The 18,205-nt window shown below is 40.4% G+C and overlaps 1 protein-coding gene across 1 annotated transcript; it reads right to left on the reverse strand.

Moving 5' to 3' along the window:
- Positions 1-204: 204 nt before the first annotated feature.
- Positions 205-16,937, reverse strand: alpl (alkaline phosphatase, biomineralization associated). Its single transcript, XM_073468375.1, has 12 exons — positions 16,731-16,937; positions 13,776-13,944; positions 12,394-12,513; positions 10,816-10,931; positions 9,192-9,366; positions 6,448-6,623; positions 6,016-6,156; positions 5,788-5,857; positions 5,513-5,647; positions 2,154-2,345; positions 1,920-2,039; positions 205-1,148 (listed from the first exon to the last, which is right to left on the reverse strand). Exons 2-12 carry the CDS (start codon positions 13,897-13,899, stop codon positions 883-885), a joined length of 1,635 nt encoding a protein of 544 aa, XP_073324476.1. The 5' UTR covers positions 13,900-13,944; positions 16,731-16,937; the 3' UTR covers positions 205-882.
- Positions 16,938-18,205: the final 1,268 nt, after the last annotated feature.

Here is an 18,205-nt window from a genome sequence, read left to right on the forward strand (position 1 = left end):
ACTGGAAGTAATTTTTCAGATTACATACAGCTTTCTCTGGAGCAACAAAAGCCAGCTTTATACTACTTCTATCAAATATGCTGTAGTACTCCCCAAAACCTATAAACACACTTAAGTGTTTAAAATTGGTGGAATTACTCTAATGAAAATTGTGGACATTTGGGACAATAACATAAAATGATATAAAGTAAATTCAAGAAAAGATTATGAGGAAACAAGCACATTTCCTTTATTGGTTAATAGGTTTTACAACTTCTGTTATTGGACACAACAATGACAGGTGGGCTTTTTCAATGCTTTTTGCAAGTATGCACAAGATGTATGACAAGAATTATATATCTTTTACTCTTTTGTCAATCATACATTCAGTCACCTCTGGTTTTCGGCATTAAATTTGTCCATCGAAATGTGTCCCTCTGAACACACCGTGATTACATGAGAGATCTTTTTCAAGCTTGTGAGGTAGATTCTGTTAACTGCACATTTAAGAAATGAAACATATTCAAACATTGGTAAATCCAATCTATCTATTCAACTTGAAAAGGTTTACATTTAACAAAGAGGCTCAACAGGTCCCAACACTTTTAATAAAAACTATTTAATAGGCAAATCACAACTGAGCTCTCTGATTTTGTGATTAATTCTGCAACAAATCTCTTAATTTCAGTGCATCAGGGCTGTTTGATTATTTTGTAATGTTTTACATATTTGCTCAAAGAGACTAAAACTGATACTTGTGTCCATTACACTGTCCATTAACAGTGGTCCCATTATCAAAATAGTGACGAGTAAAACTTGAACATTTAAAAAAAACAACAACAACGAATTGAAATCTCAAAATGTGACTGTTAAAACAGAGGATGACGACGTTCACGAGGAAGGTCAGCACAGAAGTCGGGTGACTGTGAAAATGGTTGCGATGGTGGACAGGACGGGGTGCAGACCGGCAGTCCCGCTGCGTGACAAACAGTGTTCCCTGTTCTGGCCGATACAGCCTGCATATGCCATTACATGGGGTATGTAGTTCTGCTCATGGACCCCATGTAGCAAATGAGCCATGGGACCTTTAGCAAATACAGCCACATCCTCTCCCCCATGAGTCTCCATGTTCAGAGGTACAGCTGCCTGGGCCTGGTAGTTGTTTCCCTCTGAAAGGCACAGAGAATGGATGTAAAGATATTGTTAAATGTTAACAGTTAAATGTTCCCTTGTGAGTTTGTTTTTGCCCTCTAGTAGTGGTATGGAGCTGTTTTTCCCTGAGTGGCAGGCTCCCCGTTTTGTCAATTACAAGGAAAAGCACAAGGTCCCACAAGCATGTATTTCAATGGTTTCACACTATTCCCCTGATCTATAGGCAGCAGTAACACTCAGTAACACAAAATGCCATCAAAGGCAGGGAAGAAGGAGACTGCTAGCAAGTAAACATGGATGCAAAAAATAGGGATTTAATATAAAAAAAAATCAGCTTTTCAAATGTTGAAAGAAATGTATTTATACATTCATTCCTATTACAATTTTGGTTTCAGTGCCCCCTCAATTGTTCCAAGAAAGTCTCCTTGCATGCTCTACTAAAACTGGCTTATTGTCTATTCAATCAATCAATCTTTATTTGGCTCCAAACCACAACAAACGTTATCTCATGAAACTTTCCAATTGGAGCAGGTCTAGACCATACTCTTTAAATTAATTTATTCACAGAGACTCAACATTTCCCCTATGAGCAAGCCCTTGGCGATAGTGGCGAGAAAAAACTGCCTTTTAACAGGCAGAAACCTCAAGCAGAACCAGACTTAGTGGGGGGTGGCCATCTGTCTAGACCGGTTGAATTATTGCAGGTATCTCCGGTGGAGAAATGAGTATTGTCTCCCATTCTGCAGAAGATTTATCCATAGATTTCTCACTAGCCAGATTTCACTTACCGTAGTCAATAGTAGAGACATTCTCTCTTGCTCCGTTAACAAGTTTGTAACCTGGTCCATTCCCATATAGGATTGAGGTGAAGGGCTTCTGGTCAACGTCACTCATCATTGGGGCCAGACCTGTGAATGGAGACAGAGCAAATTAAAACCAATTATCAAAACAACAGTACTACTAAACAGATGTTACAGCAAAGATGTATACAGTACTGGATGTGCCTGATTATCATTACATACCAAATATTGTGTTTCCCCTGGGGGTGTAGCCTCCGAAGTTGAACATATGAGAATGGTCAGCAGTAACTATAGTCAGTGTATCGTGGATGCTGGTCAAGAGACTTGCCCGGCCGATGGCTCTGTCCATTTCCACAGCTTCATGTAGAGCTTGCTTGGCCTTGCCCTCGTGGTGTCCGTGGTCAATGCGTCCTCCTGACAGTGACACAAATATTTCCAGTTAGTCCTTAGTCTCTTAGAGACACAGTGGGATGAAAACCATTTTTTTTTAATGTTCTCATCTTGTGTCCCTGTGCGAATTGTTCAATTATCTTGTTACACTGACGCGAGCGAACAAGTGAGAGATTCATGACCTTTTCAACGAATATGATGCGGGCTGCAGATGGACTTCTAATAAGCATAGAAAGGAGAATCATGCTAATGCACAGGATTACCAAGAAAGGTGAGGTTATTCAAAGATATTAGACATTAGACAAAGACATTACACTCAAAGGCGTCAAGTTACGACACCCTGAATTGAGTTTTTAAAAGTGAAGATCTGGCTCTCTCTCCATTCATTTAGATAGGGTCCTGACCTTCTTGGCCCGAAATAATTGCCTGGGAGCGTTGCCAAGGTGGCTGCCAAGTGGCAAGACTTGCCTAAAAGGACTTTGGTATACTATAAAAAAAAATCCAAAACATACATGAATGGACTCATACAAAAGCAATTCCTCTCAATCATCACTCTAGAAGTGTGTGGCAGTGTCTGTATCTGCAGAGACCCTGCCTTCTGCTAACTTCCTGGGCGTCAACCTTTAGGCAGTGGTGCGTAGCCCCCAGCTAATAAGAGAGCATAGGGTGTAAGGAGAGGTCAAAACTAAAAACACAGGGACATCGCTGTCTCTCTCCTTTGCAGGTCTTTGCATCTGTTTTGTGGAGGGCGGGGCTGAGCTACACATACACACACACAGGCAGAGCAAAGAGGCATACAGTGAACATGATAAATCCTGCACTTTGGCTGCATTCACACAAAATCTGGAGGGTTGTGCCAATGTTGGGCATGTTTATTTGTACTTCAGAACGTAATGACCATCTGACTCACTGCTTTGTTTTTGTTAACGCAGCTCCCTCTGGTCATTTACTGTCACTCTCACTCTAAAACTGCTGCTCTCTCTCTCTCTTTCTCTCCAGGGAGGAGGGGCCAACTTTGAATGGGGAGGTTACAAACAGCAACCAACAAACCCTGCATAGTATTCTTTTAAATATACTGTTTTTAATGACTCATCTTGAACTTGGGGCAGTTTCATAACTATCCAATCAAATTTGGTTCAGGCTGACTGGCTCCCACCACTCACAGAAAACATAAAAATAAGTCAAGTCACAAGTTACAAAAAAATGTCAGATGCAGCCCCCACAATTCCACCATCTAATAGTGTGGGGGCCGTCTTACCACCTTTCAGACGGTGCTCAATGATTCGACGAGACTCTGTTTGAAACATACTGACCCCTTTATTCTCGCTCAGTCTGGCTGAACATCCACTGCTATACCTGCAGGTGTTTGCTATCAACAGCCATTGACTGCAGCCGTGTTTCTTTCAACAGATTCAGCCAAGGACACATAGTTATCAACAACAACCTTCCTGTTCTTATTTTGTCTAAAGTCGTGCAGACATTGGCCATTCACAGATTCCACAGTCCTTGTGCCACAGACGATGATGATGTTAAGCCCAGAACAATACAGAATTTTATTTTGAATGGCTCTTGTTTTCTCCTCTCCCAAGCAGACCACCTTGAATAAACATCAACATATTTCTTAAATTATAACACAAACTCTTACATTTTTCAGCTTTCAAAGTTGATAAACACTTTTTTATACTATTTAATTGTTGTCCCCTGCTTCTGAATCCTTGACTGGATGTTTGCTGGATTTTATGTTTTTCATACCTATCCCTGTGAATGTTACTGAATGTTGAATCTTCCTCTTTGTAGTTTATTAACTGGTGCAAAACACATTTTCCTTGAAGGGGTGATTAAGTGAAGGGAAGTTGGCAGCAAGGTAAAGGGCTTAGAAAGTAGTTGCCTTTAAACTAACTGTAAAAGTGGATGCTTTGTTGAAGCTCAGTGCTACTTGGTGAAGGTAGAATGTTTTCCATCAATTTCTCATGGTATGTGAATGGATTCTCAGGCACGGATTCTGTAACAACTTAATCGTTCTGGATTCAGGAGTTTTACAGAAAAGTTGGAACTATTTTGTTTAAACTTAAGAACATGATGATATTGCTAGAGTTTCAAAAATATACAGGGCCCTTTTCTACTGTGATACCAACATGTAAAACTAGAGAATATTTAGTGATACGGCATGTTTTGAACAGACATATGGTCACAAGGTTGCCTACGTCTTGACTATCTGAAGGAAGTAAATTTATCATGATCAATAGAGATTCTGAACTGTTTACTCTTGCACCTTGTAAAATTAATTTACAAGGTTTGAGGGATGTTTTTCATGGATAATAAGTGAACCAAGGGCTATCCTTGTCTTTGCTTTTCTTTCTCCACAACAATATTAGCAAACCACAAACTGGGTCGTGTTTTCCTCATGGTCGTCTGTCAGCAGATGTCATTGATTAAATTACTTTGTTTTTGTAGAACCGTCAAAGTCACATTAGGAGAACAGCATAATTGCAGTGACTTGATAAGCTACACTAACACATTAATGTACTTTGCGATCCAGCACTTAGAGTTACAGTAACTATCTTTGGGAATCAGCCTGGTCAATCAATTTAATCAGTTTGTCCTCCAGTCCCAGTGGACGTTTATCCCAAATTTCCTTCCTGAGAAAGTTCCTGAGAAGAAATCTGACCAGTCCAATCCTCAAGTCCAAGTGGCTGTTTTGCCAAATTTGAGGGAATCCTTTCAAGGTGTTCCTGAGATAACCTCCATCTTGACCTTCAGACAGCGTTTTCACTTATGTTCACGCAATGTTAAATCAGTGGAGTTCACTTTTCACACGCCAACATAAGACTGGTCTTGATCTTTTCATCTTGGTTTCACAAAGATAGGAAACAAGTGTCTCTCCCAAAATGTTTAACTATTCATTTAATACTCCTAATAACAACCTTTGGCAGCAACCATGGACGTATCAAGAAACCTCGATGCAGTGTATCATATGTATGTTTCAGTAGAGCTTGAAACAAACAATCCAAACTCCACACACTAACTAGCCTCTACTACAACAGACTTTGTCAAGCTGATCAGTGGTGACACCCAGATTATATAATAACTACAATCCAAATGTCCAAACCTTCAGGGACATTCACTATTCATTAATAAAAACCTAAAACAAAAGATGACAGTCCAATGTCACCCTGAGGCTACAAACTCACCTTCTACAAGCAGGTAAAATCCACTGGGGTTCTTCCTCAGGATCTTGATGGCCACTTCCACCATCTCTGTCAGCGAAGGATCGGTCTCAGTGTTCCTCTCCAAGTCATATGTCAAATCCCCAGGTTCAAATAGGCCTGGATTAACAGAAGGCACGGTTAAAGGAGAAATAGGATATTACACAACGAAAATAAGCCTACAGTGAATGCACACACATATGGCTCTTCATTTACACTTCAATGAGAGTTTCATAATGACACTGAGACTGGAAGCTCACCCAATAAGTAATCCACGTTGTTAGGGTTTAGTGATAAGAGCTGCTTCTTGTTCCATACATAATGGCCTTTCTGCACAGTTAAAAAAACACAAATGTACAGCATGGTGTGAATGTTTAACACTGCAGTCACTTTGAACTCCTAAATATGTAAATGTAATTGGGTAGATAAAAGAGGAGGCAGGCAAAGAAGAGAAGCAAAGAGAGCGAAGAGGAGAAGGAGAAATTTACTTTATCCTTCGTTCTGTCAATCCACTCCTGCACCAGGTTTCTTCCGTCTTTTCGTGTGCCGCTGTGTTTCGCCACACCAGGGTACTCTACATCCGACTTGTTTTTAGGGAACATATACTTCCTTCCTCCACCCATAATCACCTGCAAAGTCGCAGAGCAGAATAACAAATGTCAATGTTAGTCCTAACTGTTTCTGGACCAAATGATAAAATATGCGCAATGAGTATGAAACGACAACTTAGTTTAATATTTTTTGGGTATACAATTGCTGCATTCACATGCTCCTCAGATAGTCCCATTTCCAGAATTGGGGAGCCGCTCTTCCGAGTTCGATGTGTTAATGTGCGTCATGTCAGATGTAACTCTGAGGGCTGTCTAGTGACTCGTCACTTGATAAAAAGTTATATATCAGAGTTAATACTTTTGACTCACATCAATGTTGGGAATATTTTCAAAGAGTTGTCTGGCGATATCCTTGCAGCCGTTCTGCAGTGCATCAGCTGGCATCTCATTGTCAGAGTACCAGTCCCTGTCCACACTGTGGGCGTAGGCAGCACTGGGCGTCGCATGGTTGACGCGGGTTGTCGTCACTATTCCCACTGACTTGCCTGCAGTGGACACACACATACACACACACAGTCAGCTGTATGAATTAGGGTTGAGTGAGTAATCTTCTGGTTAAAGAACACGTCAGATGTAGATAAGTTACTGTCTTTTCAGTACAAATTCCCTCTTTGTGGTTCCTCAGGCTGTGGTTTCTCACTAAGCTGCAGTGCTGGGATAGAATTATCACTCATCTCAGCCAGTCACCAACCAATAGCTATTGTACATAAGGGCATGTGAGTATTGTATTAAAATAGAAAAAGTCTATCTTTGGATCATATGAAAGCAATTGTTAATCATGTAAAAAACATCTTAAGAGCCCAGGATTAACAGAAACAGCCACCATTAATGGATGTACCAATATGAATCAGCATAAATCTGCTATCAAATCTTTTGCATGTCAAAAGTAAAACATTAAAGGGTAAACCATCAGAGGACAGCCTTGTAAAATGACCTGATGGAAAACACTTCTACACTCCATTTCTATTTGCTTTGTGCAGGAGGTCAGCTGCTGCCTGCCATGGTCCCTGAGGAATGATTGGATTTCTTATTATCTGTGACCTCTGAACCCACACACATGCTCTCACACCCACACATGCACTGACCTCCACCCACCCCTGACTGATCCCCAACACCGCCCTCTGAAAAAAACCATGGTATGCAGTCTCTTCACATCTCTGTTTCCTCCTTTGTGCCTTTTATTGTTTTGTGTTTTAAGTAATATGTCCATGCAGAATCATAAGCATTTGTTTAACAATGATAAGAACTGTGGATACCTGTGGCTATTTTCCAAAATCAGTTGAACTTAAAAGGGTTAAGGATCCATTAAAATACCGGGGTATTTGTATTCCCTCCTTCACAGAAAAACTATTTGAGGCTAAATGATAACAGTCAGTGCTCCCTAATCTCTGACAGACCATGAAGAGTGTAAATATGAACGTTCTGCCCCGGTTACTCCATCTATTCCAGATTTCATTTTCAAAATGTACATTTGAAGTGAACAAAATAGTTTCAAAATTTCTCTGGCAAACAAAACAACCAAGAACAAAACTAATAACACTACATTTAGCTAAACTGTTTGTTGCAAAGGCTTCCAAATTTCAGGTTTTACCACACGACTGAGACCCCAATTATCACAGATTGAGGATTTTTCTGAAAGGGGCCTCTGTCTGATGCTCTTTAAGGTATTAAAAAGTCTTGAGAGCTATTCAAACTTCATTCTGCTTAACAAAACAAATCTCATCAGTTGCTGGTTATCTGACGGATTTTGCAACAACGCATACAGATGAAGGCTTTGAAGTGGTCTGAAAATGGACTGAATGATTTCACAATGAGGAGCTTAAGTCATTTGAACAAATAAGATAAGGGTTCACATTCCTAACCCAGACATTTTCTTACAACACATGAGGAACGGGAAAAATATTGCAGTTACTTACGGGTTAGAAAAGTATTCCCAAATATGTTCTGAATTGGCCTCTCAATGAAAACAAACAATAACTCACAAACAAAGGGGACATGGGAGGCTGCAATGAACAATGATCTAATTACTAGATAACTGGAAAAAGATTTATAGTTCAGTGAAAGTTCAAATGGAAAGTTATAACAAGATCCGTCCGGATAACTGCCAAGGGAACTCCAACCAGTTCAGACATGTGCCTGAGAAAATGGGAATCACAAAAGAGAAACCACACTCACATGTTTTTTTGGCTATGTAAGAAGTTAAGTAATTTTTCGCTTTGAGAGAGGTGCTCCATCAATATATCGCCAAAGCTGAAGGGAGGGGGGCCAAATATATTTCCCAAAAAATACTCTTTGGGGTAATTAAATGTATCACAAGTAGATGATACAACATCTGGATTCTGGAAGCATGGGAGCTGTATGCAATGGAAGAAATGACTGCCTCCTTGGATTTCATGTACATCCTATTGTTCTTGTACTGGATATGCGTCAAGGCAGCTGGAAACTTTGTAACAACAATGATGGAAAGGAAAAATGAAGAAAATCATGTACTAGAAAAAACTGTTTAAGATGTGGCTCTGTTGGGTTCTTCAGCACTACAAACCACTTGGCATTTGAATAAAGGACCCAAACACATCAGTAATCTGGAAGAAATCAGGAAAAAAAATGACGAAACAAAAAAATGCAAAAACCTGACGAAACTTCAGGGCAACTGTTGCCTGATGGAGATTTTTGTAAAATGAGTGGCTAAAAGTTTTAAATGAAAACACATAAAAAAATAACTCTTTGGGTCAAGTTAATGTCGATTACAAACTGCTCCAAGGAGAACGTCGGTTCAAAGGCTGAACAGCTAAAAAAGGGAATGAGCAGAGTGAAAAAACAGAGCATCGCTTTCAAGAACACTTCAAAGTCATTGCTTTGAGCGTTCAAGTCACCCCCGGTGAGTATTCCCACTTCACATTAACACAGCAGCAACTACAACCACAATTAGGTTTCCATGGACGTGAAACGCATGATAATTGATTGCAGTCGTCTGAAAAATTACAATTCTGCATCCCTGTAGACAAAAACCGTCTGTGAAAGAGGCCTGTGTATGTTATTCAATTTCACTCTACCTGCATCCTTAGCCCATCTGAGGATGGAGGTAACCTCGTTGCCCTCCGTGGTGTTACACTGGGAACGGACTGCAGCTGCACTCACTCCCACTGTGCCCTCGTTGGCTTTGACCCCGCAGAGGTAAGCTGTGGCAGTGCCGGCGCTGTCTGGCACCTGAGCGTTAGTGTTGTACGTCTGCAGAATTACAGGTCATTGACATGTGGTCAGCATTAAAATATTGTTTATAGCCTCGCTGATGTGCTAATAATGGGTTGTTTGTGTGATGTAATTTGTTGAGACATGACACTAACTGGACTGGTGCTATTCCAGTGTCACAACAAGTTTTTACTGGGCTCAAGGATGATTCTTATTTTTGTCAAATCCAATGACCAAAACCAACAATGTGTTTGTCCATCTCTCAACGCTTTGCCCTAACCTTTCTGTTGCTCTCAGCCCCTGGCTCCTTGGTTCGGTTTTATCTTAAAAAAAAGCAGGCTTGAAGATACATGTCACCCCAAAATCAAAAAGTAAATACTTTCCTCTTTCTTGTAGTGCTATTTATCAATCTACATTGTTTGGGCTTGAGCTGCAGAGTGCATCTAATCATTGAAGAGATTACCTTTAATTACTATTAATTCAGTTTATTCAAATCCGTTGACACAGTTTCCCAGTTTATATATTCAGATCATTTGTATTGTGTTCAACATTTTTACTTCAGCGTCCCCATCCTGTCAACGTGTTTTTTCTTCTTGTTCCTACAGTTGAACGTTTGAATTTTACTTGATGCCGTCACCCGAGGGCTGTTGATGAAAGTTTCTCTGTGCTCGCTGACGACCCAGTTTATAAAAGGCGGCGCTAAAGGCATGATTTGTGACATTACAAATAGTTTGGAAGCCAATCCTGTCATAGTTTTAGGTTTAAGTTCAGTTATTTCCTGTTTTACTTTGTAGTTTTCATCCTCTTGTATCATGTTATCAGAATTCCTGTACCGCATTAGTCTTCCACACCTGGTGTATTTGAGTCTGTGTTTTGTCATCAGTATTTGTCACTTCTGTGTTTTCACATCTCTTCCCCAGTCCTGTTAAGCCCCTTATGTCTTCCTGCATTTGTCCATCATGTGGATCTTCAGTGTTCCTGTTTTTTTGATCCCCTGTGCCTTAACGGTTCGATCTGAATTTAGTTTTTGTATTTCTCTTTCTAGTTCTTTGGATTTGCCCCGGTCTACCTTTTGTCTGTTATGTTGCCTGCCTTTGATTTTTGGACATCAGCTTTACATTATTAAGGCTCCCTTTTTAGTTTTTCAACCTGTCAATCTTGGTGTCTTGCATTTAGTTCCTCTTATGCCAAACATCATAAAAAATATATGTATCTTTATAGTAATAAGGAAACATGATCAGTCAGTTGTTGGTTTTGGTCTTTTCGTGTATATCGTCTTTTCAGTAAGAAAAATACAGAATATCACCAGACTTACAGTAGAACAGGCTTTTTTTTGTCTTCAGGTCTGTAACATAATACAGCTAGTATAGCGTGACCCACTGAATGACCTTGTTTACGGTCACAGGCCTTTTCAGGAAGCCATTAATGGTCACAGCAAGATCAATACATTGCGCCATACTGTGTGATATAATAATAAGCAAGTCAGACCTTGGCCAGAGACACAAAGGGGAACTTGTCCATCTCCAGCTGCGTCTCCTCTCCACTCTGTCCGCTCATCTGACCCTTCAGTATACGAGCAGCCGTCACAGTGGGAATGCCCATCCCTAAACATCAGAAATGGGTCGACTGTTAGCATTGGATTCATTTTCCCCTCAGGGAGGGACAGAAAGATACTGCGCATGACAAACATAAACACTTTTTCATTCACCGCTGTGCACAGTTTGCAACACATGAGAGATGTATTGTTTTCTTTGACATTTTAGAACAAGATGATCGCTGTGAGGCAACAACATTTCTGAGATACAAATTACTTTAAAAACTTGAAGAAAAAAAAGATAAAAGAAAACAGAGACAAACAAAACAGATACTTTTTAGCTCACAGAAGGAAAGGACCTTTCTCTGAGCTAATCTGTCACTTGCAGGATGATGATGACTTGCGGTTTGGATGTCCAGAATATAGATAATTCTAGGTAAATATGAGAAATATTTACCTGCCAGATCTGGATTAATTTAATTTTGAATTACTTTCTTTTAAAGGTTGAGTCTGTAGGATTTATTGGAATCTAGTGACGTCATTGCAACCAGCTGAACAGTTGGTTCAGCTGAAAGGGTCACAGAAGTGAAGTTAGAGATAAAATAGCATTCAAAAATTGCAAATAAAACTGCGGTGCTTGAACTTTCAGCTTCAGTCCACCGTTGGACAGTCTGAAGAGACACAGTGCATTCTGGGGGGGCTAATGTAGTATACTGAACATCCAGGAATTTCTTGCATACACAAAATCCAAAAAAACGACATTTGACTCGCTCCCTCTGTAGATATAAAAGGCTCATTCTGAGGTTACTACAACACAACAATTCTTAGTTTCAGGTGAGTACACATTGTGAGGCAACATTTGCCCCAGGTCTAGTTTGATACCTTACAGTAATAAGTAAAGCCTGCATGAGGCTCAGAAGTACAGAGAGGACACAGTCGAGTCTCATTACTTAATCAGAATCCTGTGAATAATTCCTGGTATAAGGTACACTATGTCCTGGAAACATTTTCCAGTTAGACACTCATTCCCTGCTGTGTCCTCTCACAGCTATAAGTTATAAAATGCTGCTTGTTACTCGCCAACCACACTAACATGACTGCATGCAGCAGTGTGCAAGAATGTCATGTTGTGCCTATAGTCCAAACAGAGAGAGCAGAGGCCCCGATGGAGGATAAAAGTTATTATGTGACCAATGAGCGTCCCAGCTCAAACAGAAGCCCAGTGATCTGGTGGCAGCACAGTTGTTTTGTTTGATACTATTCATTCATCTCGCATGTAAGAAAACATTTAAAAAATCTCATTCATTTTCTGCTGGATTACTGGATCCTCGAGAACATCGCTTCAGCTTCAATAAATGTTGGCTCAGCTCGACTGTCCACAAATAAACTATCTATCAAAAATGACAAAATGATGAGCTTACTGCAGTTGAAATCTTCTCCAGCTAGGTTACCTTCCAACCTGAAGCATTTAGGGACATTTCATACTCTCTTGCCACAAATCAGCATGTAACCATTAGGATGTTGTGTCTTACCATCTCCAAGGAAGAGGATAAGATTCTCTGCTTTGTTTATATTGAGAGTTTGCAGCGTCAGGGCGTTTTTCAGGGTCTTCTGGGCACCAGCATTCCAAAACTTGGGATCCTTCTCTTTTTCTGTGAATGGCAATACACAAGTTACTGGTTAGATTTGGATAGTTAAAGGAAATCATCAGATAAAATGTTTATAATTTCAAATAGCTCAAGGAAATGTCCTCATAGTGTATGTCTTGTCCTAAGCGACTAATAGTCCAAAAGATATTCTGTTCACTGTCATGAATGACAAAGAAAAGGCCCGAACCCTCACATCTGAGAGCTAAAACCAGCAAATGTTTGGCTGTTTTGCTTAGAAATAACATGATAATAATAATAAGGCCTCGTTCAGACCAAATCAGGCGTTGCAGCATTTAATGCTGAGTTTTGTGGTGGTGTTTGAGGACACAACTGAAAGAGTATTGTTGTTTGGTCAGTGAACTCCACCTGGATGGCGTCCGGTTTCTGGCTACCGGCTCAGGCACGACAACGTCTTCATCTTCACATGCAACAAGCTCGCAGAGTGTTTCTCCCCCATTAGCAGCTTGATGTGTTTTAGCCAAGCGACACCATAGAAACTCTGAGCAATTTGGGCAGGCCATAACTAACATTGTAAAAAACGTGAACAACAATGCTGTCGACCAGCCGGTTTGATTGCCACCTTCTGTGACTGACCACTGCAGTGTGACATCAGGTTGCGTTTCTTCAAAAGTCTATTATGTTTTAGCTTTTGACGACCCCTGCCGTCCGCATTGCTGCCCATTACGCCACACTCATGGTACGTGGTCCCAGGATTCAACATTCCCACGCCTCCCACTCATTGTCTTCGTTAGCAGCACCGATGTTGACATTAAAATCCAGGAGCAGAGAGCCCATGAGTGGTGTTTGTCCAATCAGGGTACAGCCTGACCTCTCAATCACCTCTGTGAAGATGTGACATCATCGGCGCAGCACCTGATTTAGTCTAACTGAGGCCTAAAACAATAAATCAATTAAAAATAGGTGCTGGATACTTTTCTGCAGATACACTTAATGATCACATCTTGTTATAAGATGTGAAGACAGAAGTTGTTACACGTCAAATGCACATCCATCTCCTACAGAGCAGCAGAGTGAACATTTCTGAAGAAAATGTATTCAAACAATGAAATCCTGTTATTGTCCTGGCGCCACCAAACTAAATACAGCTCCAGAAATATCCCGTATTCAAATAACAGGAAATCCAATAGTAAAATAAACTTCCTTAAATGGCTCCAAACATTCTCCAGTGTGTTTGCCGAACACCTCCACGGCTGTTTCTTGGGGTTTTTTCTTGGTGCCAACTGACTAACAACACAGTAACTCACCGGGGAATTGCGGCTTCCCCACACTCCCAACGATCAGACAGGAGCAAACGATGAGCAGGAGGGATGTCATCTTCATGTTGTCGTCTCTGTGTGGCTGACGCGTTGCTCTACACAGCCATAACATGCCACTTTGAGAAGCTGAGGAAGCCAGTCCGCTGTTGCCTCGCAGCTGGTGGGACAAAAAGAAGATCACTGGTGATTAAGTTTGTGTCATCTCGTCACAAACTGATTCTGACAAGTAAATTTATTTCAGGCAAACATATTTCTTGCCCGAGCTCTGCAGACATTGTCACTTTTGATCATGTATATGGAAAAATAAGGCCAAAAGCACAAGTAGAATGCAACCAACCATCTGTTTTCATGTCCTCAAAGCTTCGTTAATGAAATGTTGATCATTTTCTCAATTAACTGATCGCTTGTTTGGCCTATAAAATGTCAGAAAATGGTGAAAAAATGTCGATCATTGTTCCCCAAAGCCCACAATGACATCCTTGAATTTTTTGTTTTCTCCGCAACCCCAAAAGATATTCAGTTTACTGTCATTGAGGAGTAAAGAAACAAGAAAATGTTCACATTTAAGAAGCTGGAATCAGACAATTTTGATTTTCAGTTCTCAATCTGGCACTGTGTCGTTTTGGAGAAGAAAATTCAATCTCAGAATTTTAATAGTTACAATATTAATGAGGTAATAATACAAACATACAGCAGAAATATTTATTTTTTCCATAACTGAATAAACAATCTGTTCTCGGAGGAAAATAAGGTCCCCAGAAACAAAAGTACAACAGTTTGAAATCCTTTATCCTTTTGTTTCTTCAGTTTATTCAGGATTGACGTTTATTTGGTTTGTTTGTTTGGATCTTTCTCTCTTGATTAAAATTTCTTCCCCAAATCTACATAGTGCACCTCACGAGAACTACTAACAGCAATTAATCGATTATCAAAATAGCCGGTTAATCCATCAACTGTGTCCGCTCTGATGAACTGTATTTCCTCTCCCGTTGAACCTGGTGTCAGCTGTAAAATCTTTCAGACCACCATTAGGCAGAAGCAGAAACAAAAAAGGAGAGCTTGGTGAAGCTAAGCTGGAGGCCTCGCTGTGAATGTAAGTAGTCACAATAGGGGCCCTTATGGGTCCTGGCCAGTCAGGCTTTCATCTATAATTATCCACACCCTCCTCCTTTTCTTCCCTGTGCTTATAGTCAAGGTCATTTTAATGGGATTGAGCTCCATAGCACTGAGAGGTTTAAGGGCCATAATAAAGCCGATTAACACCAAATGATTGACTGGACACGTCCAACCAGGAGGGGAAAAAAAGATTCTTACACTTGTATCGTAAAAATCTTTCACATGTGCGATTCTGGCTGGAGTTTTTTATGTGTGGACGGGGGTTGCATCTTCCAAATTATGAGAAAAGTATCGCTTTATATCGTTAAATGGTTCTCCATTTAATTCATTGTGCTGTTCCACTGATGTAACTTTTTTAAAAAGGCATGTTACATTTTAACTTTCTTTGCTGACTTTAATTAAATTCCAACCAGCTTGCAAAAGATCACCTAGTCAACGACTCCAAACGCTTCCTGCCTGGAAACCATGCCAGGATCCCTCTGGGTTAATAATAAGATGAAGGCAAGTCTGAACCAACCCGAGAGCCATAGAAAGAAGCCAACCAGGCAAAAAAAAAAGGATGTTATGAAATGGCATTAATGCAAGATGGCACGGTAGAAGCATGTTCCTCTTCTACCCCTCGAGGTAGTCTGCATGTCTTAAAACCTGCCAGGTCCACCCACAGGCAGAGCACCAGCTAGTCTGCAGGTAAAGTAGCAGAGCAGTACCACCACAGCCCCCAGCAGCATGCCGCCCAGGGCAGTGGTCAGTATGAAGTTAAATCCCACTTCAGTCATGGTGTCGGCAAACATTCAGCTGCTCCGGTATATCCCAAAAAACCCCAGCTGGTGTCAAACAGGGTGAAATTTTTCCCAGCAGAAAAAAAACTTCACTTCCCCTCGCTGAGCTCGTGTCTGCACTGCCGCTCGGAGCCTGAAGCAAGTCAGTTACTTCAGTGTGTCACTCCAGCAGGTAGCAGCTCCAGAGGGAGGATTATGGGGCTTTTAATAATGCTCAGGAGTGGAGGGATAATAGATGTAGGATAATTCATTGTTGTGTGCCTGGTTTCTCCAGACAGGCAAGATTGTGTTATCTTCTCTGTCTTGCCAAGGACACTACACACGGTTGCCAGTTTTTAAATAGGCAACTTGGTTTGCTTCTCACACCAGGCTGCCTCATCCACAGCCTCTAGTATGCACACAGAATAACTAACATTTCAACTGAATTTCACAATGAAAGGGGACATCTTTCCCCCCCTCCCTCTATTTGAGCAAATATGTGATCCGTTAGTGTGAATATCTTAAGAAAACAAGAAGTTATTGGGTGGTGTCGAGCCCACGCTGCAGCTGAGATTCTGCCATTAAAACCCCCCCCAAATAAGACAAGAAATTGGGATATAATGGGATTTTTTTTTTGCACATTTAAGAGGAGAGGAAACAGGAGTAGGTGCAGGGAAAACACACTTTTACAATCTCCAACTGTTTCAAGACTTTTCTGGTTTCTATCACAAACACAAGGCATCAAATCACGCATGACTTCTTAATAAATTAATTAAAACTGTGCACTGAAGCACCATCAAGTGAAAACAGAGCTGGTCTCGGTGCAGCAGTTGTACAAAAAAAACCCTCTTTATTCATTCATTCATTCAGAATAAGACTATCACTTCAGAGTTGGATGCTGAGAGGAAAGATGCAAAAAAAAAAAAAAAAAACTACAATAACAAGCTGTCACCAAATATCAGCCGACACTCCACCGACAGCGTGTTTCTCCCCCCCCAAAAAAGCAACGTGTTTAATGTGAAAAACGAGCCAAAGGAAAAAAAAAAAGTTGTATTCTTGTTTTACTTACTGTTAAGTGACGTTTATTGTCCCGGGACACAGATCTACATCCAGACGTGCCCACACACAGTTCATCCACTGCTTCACCTTCAAAATGTGTCCCTGTCGCTGCTCTCAGTCCCTTTTATAAGGCCACACTGTTCGTCTCCGGCTCTGGGGGTCTGAGAATAGCGGTCTGTGTCCCACGAGGGGCTGAAAAAAACAAAAAAAGAAATAACGATGCCATGCTGCTGCAGAGGAGAGAGATGGACCGAGAGCTCCCCCTGTCGGCCGCCCGGTGTATTGCATCATGGATGGAGCGCCATGGTAACTGAGTACTGGTAGAAGTACTCAGTTACTTTAACCCTCATGCATGCACTTAATATTTTTTTAACTTTCATTTTTGGATTATTGTGGCTGTTTTAATGCATATTGCAAAAAAAACCTCAGCTCATATAATATGTATATTAAGTATATGGAAAATAACATTTTATTGAGTTATTTTCATTAAAAAAAACTGTCATCATCATGTAAACAAGCTGTTTTTTAAAGGGTTAAAATCCTGAAAATAAATGGATATTTAGTTATTATTAGGACTGATGTTGGTTGAAAAATGTAACCCAGTGAAAGCTGAAAATATTGTTAATATTTAGTATTTTTATGGCAGTTTTTGAAGGAACATTTCTTTGTGAACACAAGTAATTAGCTAGGGTTTTTATGTTTGGACTGACTGTCGGGTGGAGCAGAGTTGAACAGTGCAGACTCCTTGCTGTTTACTGTGGCCTCCTTCGGATGTCACTGTAAGGCTGTTCGTAAACTTGTATCAGCACCCGCTGCATTACTTTTGACTATTTTGACCCTGACTGACTTTGTATGTGTAAAAATCTGCCTCTTTACTTTCAATTGCTTTAAGACCCAATTCATCTGATGTTCATTCAGAGTATTTTAAATGGTCTTTCTTCCTGGAAAATCATTATTTAGAGAGCAGAAGCAGATCCAGTAAGATCCAAAGTGAGCTCTCACTGATTACAGTTGATCTTCTACATTTCCCCCCCTTTACTATTAACTCTTCTCCTGGGTGGTTTGGTGTATTTTAAGGTGATAATGCTGTAAATTGCTGATAGCATTGTGTGGTGCAGTTCACTTCATGGTGTTTCAAAAGTAAGAGCACATAAACCACTTGATGAAAGAGGAAACTTCTTTATTTCACTTCTTTATTGTACACTTGTCCAAAAACAAGGCAAAACAGACAAGCCAAGTAAAAAAACAATGACATTCATGTTTTACAATACCAGATTTGACATTATATGCATCATATTATATTAATTTAAACACCTTAAAGGTCTTTATTGCCTTTTTTTGGATTTTGACAGTCAGCTAGCTAGGTGGTTAGCTAAGGCAGTGGTTAACGCAAGGAAGTTACATTAAAACCAGGTTGACGTCACAAACGTTACTTTACCCTTTGAGCGTGCGAAGACAATATGAAATTTGAGTTTATAACTTTAA

Source organism: Pagrus major, chromosome 6, assembly GCF_040436345.1.
Source record: "Pagrus major chromosome 6, Pma_NU_1.0".
NCBI classification, from domain to species: Eukaryota; Metazoa; Chordata; class Actinopteri; order Spariformes; family Sparidae; genus Pagrus; species Pagrus major.

Bases quoted from the DNA above. Each gene is read 5' to 3' on its own strand.
- alpl (XM_073468375.1), bottom strand. From the start codon at position 13,899: ATGTTATGGCTGTGTAGAGCAACGCGTCAGCCACACAGAGACGACAAC. The intron at 10,932-12,393 runs GTAAGACACAAC...TCTGATGTTTAG, and splicing joins TATCCTCTTCCTTGGAGATG to GGATGGGCATTCCCACTGTG. The intron at 6,624-9,191 runs GTAGAGTGAAAT...TGTCCACTGCAG, and splicing joins CAGATGGGCTAAGGATGCAG to GCAAGTCAGTGGGAATAGTG.